Below are 8,974 nucleotides of genomic sequence, written 5' to 3'. Positions count from 1 at the left end.
TCAAGACGAGCAACTGGAGCATAGGTTTCATCGTAATCAATTCCTTCTTCTTGTGAATAACCTTTTGCAACCAGTCTGGCTTTGTTTCTCACAACAATGCCATCACCATCTAACTTGTTACGGAAGACCCATCTAGCTCCAATTATAGATTTTCCTTTTGGCCTTGGAACCAGGGCCCAGACTTCTTGTCTCTCAAATTGATCGAGTTCTTCTTGCATGGCAAGAACCCAATTAGGATCAGCAAGTGCTTCATCTATTTTCTTTGGTTCTAATTGTGATAGAAAACCAGAGAATAGAGCACTTCTAGTCTTAACACCAGCATCAGGATCACCAATAATTAAATCAAAGGGATGATCTCTGCTCCAAATCCTTTCTCTTGGAAGATGTGTCCTTGATGATTCAGTAGTATTATCATTAAGCTGAATTGTGTGACTAGATGATCCACCAGCTCCCCCTGAGTTGTTGTCAGGTTGACTTGATGATCCACCACTAACATTAGTGGAATCTCCAGTGTTTCCACCATTTCCTCCACCATTGCCTGGATCATCACCATCATTGTTGTCATCTCCTGTTCCAACCTCAGGTGGCATATCATCATCTGAATCAGAATCTGGATAGTTGTCAAACTTCAGAGACTCAGATGGATCAGTAGATTGTAAACTTGGAAGTTTAGTGTCATCAAATGTAACATTGACACTAACTTTCACTGACAGAGTGTCAATCACAAAAACTCTATAAGAAATTTTGGTATAACCAACAAAGAATGCTTCATATGCCTTTGGCTCAAACTTACTTAAATTCTCTTCACCATCTTTAAGAACAAAGCATTTGGCTCCAAAGACATGAAGATGTTTGACATATGGTTTCTTGTTGTTATACAGTTGAAAGGGAGTTTTCATGTGATACTTATTGATCAAAGTTCTATTCTGGGTGTAACAGGCAGTGCTCACAGCTTCAGCCCAAAAGTACAGAGGAAGCTTTGCTTCAGCAATCATTATTCTAGCAGCTTCAATCAGTGTACGATTCTTTCCTTCGACGACTCCATTCTGTTGTGGAGTCCTTGGTGCTGAGTACTGTCTGTTGATTCCCTTGTCAGAGTAAAAGTTGATTAAGGTTTGATTCTTGAACTTAGTTCCATTATCCGACCTTATTGCTTTTACAGGAACACCCTTTTCCAATTCAACTTTCTTGATATGATCAATTACTGTCAGGGGATTTTCATCCTTGGAAGCTAGGAAGTAAACCCAAGTAAATTTTGAGAAGTCATCCACAATGACCAAAGCATATCTTCCTCCATCAATTGACATAATATTCACTGGGCCAAATAAATCCATGTGCAACAGGTGCAATGGTTCAGTGATACTATTGATGGTCTTGCTTTTGTGAGATGCTCTCTTTGCTTTTCCTTTCTAACAAGCTTCACAGAGATTATCAGATGTAAATTCCAGGGAAGGCAAACCTCTCACCAAATCTCTCTTGACCAGAGAGTTTATAGTTTTGAAGTTGAGGTGTGAGAGTTTCTTATGACATAACTGACTATCTTCAGCAGATGCTTTTGCATAGAAACAGTGATATTCATTTCCTGGTCCAGTAGATAGATCAGCTACGAATATGTTGCCTTTCCTGAGGCCACATAGTGAAGGACGTTTATCCTTGGTATGTTTAATTATACATATTTCCTTTTCAAAGTGAACATAATAACCCTTGTCACAAAACTGGCTGACACTAAGGAGATTATGTTGTAGTCCTTCAACTAGTGCAATTTCTTCTATGATGATCCTTCCAACTTTGTACTTGCCATATCCAACAGTACGACCCTTGCTATTATCAGCAAAAGTAACTGTAGGTCCAGTTGCTTCTCTAACTTCTGTCAGCAGGGATCTATTGCCAGTCATGTGCCTTGACGCTCCACTGTCAAGCACCCAAACAACTCGAACAACTCCACTGGCACCCTGCAAAAGACAACTTGATTAAACATTCTTTGGGACCCACACTTGATTGGGTCCAGCAAACTTAAAGAACTGATTTCTATCAGGTGTAACAACAGAGCCTCTTGGACTGATACTTGGTTCAGACTTGACTGAACTTACTTCCTTAACAACAGCCTTATAAACCTTAGTTTTAGGCTTTGGAACATAAGTCTCCTTCCCAACACGAGGAGGACTAGAAGTCTTTGCCCTAGCATACTTTTTGTTTGTGTGTTGTCTTGGTGACGTGTTTTCATTTTTAGCATGCAAATTCTTAAAGTAAGCAGACATAGTATTGAAAGCACAAAGCATACAATTATCAACACCACAAAATTTATGGCATGCATCAAATATAGGAGCAACAGGAGTATCAGTCACAATAGTAGGAACATCAACAGATTCTACTCTAACATTATTAACAGTTTTAAAATTCTCAGTAGAATGGCATCTATTGTCTCTGTTCTTACTATTCACAAAGTTATTAGGCTTGTTGAACTTGGTTCTTTCTGAGTTGACACCTAAACCAGCTTTAGGCAACCTAACATTGCCTTTCACTTTGATTGGTTTCAGGTTTGTCAGAATCTCATCTCTCTTCTCATTACTCTCTTTCATTTTAAGGTCTTCCTGTTTGAGTTCATATTTAATGACAACAGGAGTTTCTAAAAGAGGTTCAGCTACTGATGATTTAAACAAAGGATGAGGAGAATCTTTCAAGACAAAAGGAATTCCTCTCTCCTCAGCACTCTTCTTAAAGGGAGTAATGTTACTAGCCTTACCTACAGATTTGTTATAGTCAAAGCCTATTCCAACAGTTCTCTTGATCTCTTGTTTATCATTAAGAACTTTGACTATAGTGGAGGCATCCTTAAAAGCTTTACATTTCACTTTTTCTTCGTCTAGCTGAAGTCTTAAAGCAATCTCACCTCTCTCTAGAACTCTGACTTTAGCACATTGCAATCCTAAATCCATAGTCAGTTGTTCAATTTTAGGTTTTAATACTTTTATCTCATTCATTTTATAAGCATGAATATCTAAGACTAAAGTATCAATTTTAAGATTGGCAGCTTTCAACTTCTTAATAGCATCATCTCTTTCAAGTCCTAATTGCATAAAAAGTTTAGGGCATGTAGGATCTACCTGAAAGCTTCCAGCAGGAGGAGGTGAAGATGATCCAGTATTAGCCATGAAAGCAACATTCCCTAGTTGCTCCTCTTCATCACTATCTGTATCATCCCAGCTTTTGCCTTCTGCCAGATAAGATTTGCTTTTGAAGCTTTGACCTCCAGAAGTACCCTGCTGCTTTCTCACTAAGGCATCATACTTCTTTTTCAGCTCATCGTACGAATCCTTTTTCTTTCCTTGAACCTTAGGCTGCTTGCACTCAGTTGCAAAGTGTCCCGGTTCACCACAGTTGAAATATTTAAACTTGCTTCGATCCACCATCCCAGTCTTGTATCCTCCTTTGCTTGTAGAAGATGAATAACCTCCCTTCTGAAACTTACTAGCAATAGGTTTGTATTTGTAGGAAGGGTTCTTCCGGAATCTCATATTTCCAAACTTCTTCGCAAACAGTGATAGAGATTGATCTTCTAACAGTTCCAGCTCTTCCATTGTATAGAACTCATCATCACCACTGGAAGAAGCAGTCTGACCCATCTCAGGTACAACAAAATCCTGAGTGGTTTTAGAAGGAACAACAACATCCTTCTTTTCTTCCGGTGTAGGTGATTCAACAACTAGAGCTCTTGAGTCGTTCAGTGTTTTACCCCATCCATATCTCTGTTTAGACTGAACCTGTTCCAGTTCATAAGTTTTCAGAACTCCGTAGAGTCTTTCCAGAGAAATCTCATTCAGATCTCTGCTTTCCCTGATTGCAGTGATTCTGTGTTCCAGATGTTCAGGAAGGGTTAAGAGAAACTTTATGTTGACCTCTTTATTGTCGTAGTGTTTTCCATTCAGATTTAAGTTGTTAATCAGATTATTAAGTCTGATAAATACATCTGAAATCCCTTCTCCGGGATTGGAACCAAACTGTTCATACTGAGCCATCAGTATTTCTTTCTTGTTCTCTCTTACTTCTTCTGAGCCTTCGTTGATAATCTCTAACGTATCCCAGATTTGCTTCGCATTCATACAATTAACAACAGCATTGTACATGACGGGATCTAGGGATTCAACTAAGATCAGTTGAAGAGTATCATCTAGGTTCATCTGTTCACTCCCTTCATCTGTGTACTCAGAAAGTTCTTTCGGAACAGTTTTATGAGGCATTAACACGTCATCCTCTTCGTGTGCTATTATAAGCTTCATCGGAGTAGAAATACCCTTGTTTAATATCCCGATATATTTCCTGTTCGTAGTGCAGAGGAATAGTAACATGTGCCTCTTCCATAGGCCGAAGTGTTCTTTGCTGAACGGTTGGATTTTAATGCTACTAATCTTTTGTGTACTCATTTTTAAGGATTTAAAGTGAATATTGTTTGGATGAGATTTGGATTACTGAAAGAAAAATATTTTAAATCAGAATCAATTTTTGGAATAAAATTAATTAGAATAAAAAAAATGTTTGAAACGTTACAGAGTGTGTATAGGATCTAATACGCTGTGTTCGTATTAACCGCTCTTGATGCCAATTGTTAGGTCCAGATACGATTGTAGAAGGGGGGTTCAATACAATCGATACCAAATTATTGCGGAAGTGAATCTGATTGAAATATAACTTGTTATCAGATTATAATTAATTAATATAACAATGTTTTAAGTCATTATATAATTAATATGGTTCAGTTTTAATGTCCACTAAAGTTCGCAGAATAAATTCGACAGGCTATATTCTAGATTTAGTGATTAAAACAACCGGGTTATCAAAGCACAGAAAACTGTGGATATAACGATCAAGAAAGTTACGAACAACTTGAAAGCTTTACAAAGGCTTTGAATATCAAAGTGATGAACACTTAGAAATGAAGAAACTAAGCCATATTTATAGGCAAAGCTTTGTACATGAAAGACAATCACTAGACAAGACAATTACAAGCTTGGAAAGACAAATACAAAGCAAGTATGACAATCTAGGCTTGGGCAAGACAACACAAGGCAAGGTAAGACAATTTTAGATTGTCTACCAAGCTTTAAACTTGCCAGCAAGACAATTGCTTAAAGGGAAAGACAATTCAAAGGGAAGCAAAGACAATCCGTATGGCAGAAAGACAATCAGAATTGTCTTGATCATCTTAGTACATTCGGCAAGACAAACAGATTATCTTGCAGCCCTTCAAACTTTCGGCAAGACAAACAGAATGTCTTGGTAGTGGTGTGATCTTCGGCAAGACAATTCATTTGAATTGTCTTGCTGTTTCATTAAACCATATGGCAAGACAATTCATTTGAATTGTCTTGCACACCACTTTCATCCCTTGTAGCAAGTTCAGTAAGACAATCATGGATTGTCTTGCTGAGCTTGTTTTGGTGATTATTAAAGAAATATAATAGTATATATATAAAATAGAAAATTATTCACTTAATTAAGTTAATTATATAAATTCATAAAATAAATTAATTCGAGAGTGAATTAATTTAATAAATAAACTCAATCCATACAGAATTGCCATGATATTTCCATCTAGAATACAAGAGACATTGAGGTTTCTTCTATTGCCAGTGAGGTTGATCAGTTCCTGATCCAAGGTACTAGTGATAATGAGGACCAATTGTCGGACAAGGATTATTCTTCACTAAGTTCTGTCTTATTAGTAGAGGATAAACTGGTTAAACTCAATCTGGGTAGGAAGAGAGGTAGGCCGGCAAAAAAGAAAGTAAAGAAATTCAACAAAGCCTTTGCTTTGAATCTTACAGGCGGATCTGTTGTTGGTTTTAAGGGTTTGAGCGAGGCGGAAAAAATTTATGATACCTGTCTGCTCATGGGTCTTGAAGGTAAGGGAGATAAGATTGAATCCATTAAGGCCATTGAAGCCAGATTGGTTAAAGCCTAAATTCTTGCCTCTGTTATATTTCATTAGTCTAAAAACCTTTATGGAGTGTATTTCTATTCTTAGCTGGAATATCAGGGGGATTGGGAAAAAGCCTAATAGAGATAACCTGAAAAAGATAATCCAAGGTAGTCGACCGTCAATTGTTTGTCTTCAAGAGACTAAGAAAGAATCTAAGGAAGCAGCGGTGAGGAGATCTTTGGGTGCGTGGAATGTTAATTGCTGGTTGGAAATTCCCCCACAAGGGTTGTCTGGAGGATTAATAATTTTTTGGGATGATGATTTGATCAAGTTGGAAACATCTTCAGGGAACAAAAATTGGTTAGCTCTAGTAGGTCAGGTGTCCAGTTCAGGACAAAAATTTATATGTATAAATGTATATGGTCCTCAAAGCTCCACGGAAAAAAGAAGCTTATGGTCAAATCTGGGAGATTTAATTTCCATGCACGAGGATAAAGCGATTTGTTTGGTTGGAGATTTCAATTGTGTAAGAGGAGCAGAAGACCGAAAGAATTGTGATTACAGGAGTTCTGACTCAAAGTATTTCAACAAATTTATTGCGGAAAATGAGTTATTTGATGTCTTGATGGTTGGATCGAACTTTACTTGGTGTGGTCCAAATACGAGGCAGAGCAAACTTGATCGTGCGCTAGTAAATTGGGAGATGTACTCCAAGGGTGACTGGAAAGTTAAGGTGCTGGGTAGATTGAACTCGGATCACAGAGCTATTCTCCTTTATCTGTTTGAAGATAATTGGGGTGCCAAACCATTCAAAGTATTTAATTGTTGGTTGAAAGACAAAGAGCTTTTACTTAGAATTAAGGATGTTTGGAAGTCGAAAGGTGATGGAAACTATTTCCAGAAAATACGGCATGTCAGGAAATGGCTCTCTACGTGGAATAAAGAAGAAAATGGCAACATTGATGATCGGATTAAGATGATGGAAGTGGAACAATTTCAAGCAGATGAACAAGGGAATGAAAGTAGGAACAAGTTTCTGAATATAGAATTGGAGAAACTATATGACCAGAGGGCTCAGATTTGGCAGCATAAAGCGAGGATAAATTGGAATATCGACGGAGATAGGAACACTAAGTTCTTTCACAATATCATGCGGTATAAATGGTCCAAAAACAGGATAAATGGCATTCAGGGTTTGGATGGTAGTTGGATAGATAATCCAGGTCAGGTGAAAAATGAATTATACCGCTACTTCAAGGAATTCTTTGAAGAAAAGCATCCGAACAGCATTTTTTCGTTGGGCTGCTTGATGGAGCGCAAGCTATCTAATCATGAATCAGTTAAGATGATAGAAGAAGTTACTATGGGGGAGTTGGAGTTACTATGTGGGATTGGATCAAGGTTGATCTTCTGTCATGTATTAAAACTTTTATGTGCACTGGTATGTTTCCTGGTGGTTTTAACTCCTCTTTTATTGCATTAGTTCCAAAATGTAATATGCCTAGGACCCCTAAAGAATTTAGGCCGATCAGTCTGATTAATGCTAGCATGAAGCTTGTCACAAAACTTCTAGCTATTAGACTTAAAAGGGTTATGAGCAATCTGATCTCGGAGGTACAAAGTGGATTTATGCATGGTCGTCAAATTTCGGATGGTATTCTGTTAGTAAGTGAAATTATTGGGAGCTTGAAGCGAAATAGGTGTCAGGGGGTAATTATAAAGTTAGATTTTGAAAAGGCGTTTGATTCGGTGAATTGGAATTTCTTAATTCACCTTCTTAAAAAGTTAAATTTTCAAGACAAATGGGTTAAATGGATTGAAGCAATTTTGAAGACATGTCGTATTTCAGTTCTAGTAAATGGGTCGCCTACAAAGGAGTTCACCCCAGAAAGAGGGCTTCGTCAGGGGGATCCCCTCTCTCCTCTTTTGTTTAATCTTGTAGGAGAGGTTTTACATTGTATGTTGGTAAAAGCTGAAGAAGCGGGAGTATTCCAGGGCATCCGATTGGGAAATGAGGGAGGTACTGTGTCGCATCTTCAATATGCGGATGACACAGTAATATTTGTGGAAAATAATATTGAGGCTATAAAAGGTGTGAAGAGAGTGCTGCAAGGTTTTGAAATCCTTTCAGGTTTGAAAATAAATTACTCCAAAAGCAAGCTGTATGGATTCAACAATAGCAAAGAAGAAATTCAGGAGTGGTCAGCCGCTATTGGCTGCTTTCCAGGAGAGGATTCTTTTCAATATCTGGGTCTTGAGCTGGCTAAGTCTCCTAAAAGGGTTCAATTTTGGGATCCATTGTTGGATAAAACTAAGAAGAAGCTAGCTGGATGGAAAGGTAGATCAGTTTCATTAGCTGGTAGAGTGGTTTTACTTCAAGCGGCGCTAGATAGTTTGCCTATTTACTGGTTTAATATGTTTTTAATGCCCAAGACTGTAGTCAGTAAATTGGAAAAAATTCGAAGAAATTTTTTCTGGGGGTGCAAAGAAAGTAATGGCCAAGAACAAAGTAAAATGCATCTAATTGCTTGGGAAAAGATTTGTCGACCAAAAGCTGAAGGTGGAGTGGGAATTGCTAAAATAAGGGAGAGGAATATTTCTATGATAGGAAAGTGGTGGTGGAGGTGTATTAATGAGAGAAATAAGTTCTGGAATGTCACGCTTCAGAGTAAATATGGGAGCATTTTGGGGTATGATCCGTGGAATATAAAGTTGGATGGAACTTCGAGCTATACTTTAAACAGCTTACATAAAATCAAGCAGTCAGGTTGGGATAAGAATCTGCTAGCTAATTAATTTGTTTGGAAAGTTAACAATGGAAGAAGTGTACGGTTCTGGGAGGATGTATGGTATGGCGTAAGCCCTCTTCAAAAGGTGTTCCCTAGATTATACAATATTTCTGGGATGAAAACTGCATCTTTGAGGCTGATCTGGGAAGTTTGGATTGGTTGGGGGGGACTACCAGACCCAATTTGGACAAGAAATCTGAGAGCTTGGGAAGCTGAACAAGTTTCTGTGTTAAATCAAATTCTGGCATCGCTTGTTTTGACTGAGGGA

General features: G+C 38.0%; 1 protein-coding gene across 1 annotated transcript; it reads left to right on the top strand.

The window, feature by feature from the left end:
- The first annotated feature begins 5,999 nt into the window (after positions 1–5,999).
- On the top strand, positions 6,000–8,713 carry LOC108216978 (uncharacterized). Its single transcript, XM_017389838.1, has 2 exons — positions 6,000–7,318; positions 7,423–8,713. The coding sequence occupies exons 1-2, from the start codon at positions 6,000–6,002 to the stop codon at positions 8,711–8,713; spliced, it is 2,610 nt and encodes an 869-aa protein (XP_017245327.1).
- Positions 8,714–8,974: the final 261 nt, after the last annotated feature.

Source organism: Daucus carota, chromosome 4, assembly GCF_001625215.2.
Source record: "Daucus carota subsp. sativus chromosome 4, DH1 v3.0, whole genome shotgun sequence".
Lineage (NCBI taxonomy): Eukaryota > Viridiplantae > Streptophyta > Magnoliopsida > Apiales > Apiaceae > Daucus > Daucus carota.
The sequence above is the reverse complement of the archived record's forward strand: the minus strand, read 5'-3'. Positions and strand labels throughout refer to the sequence as shown.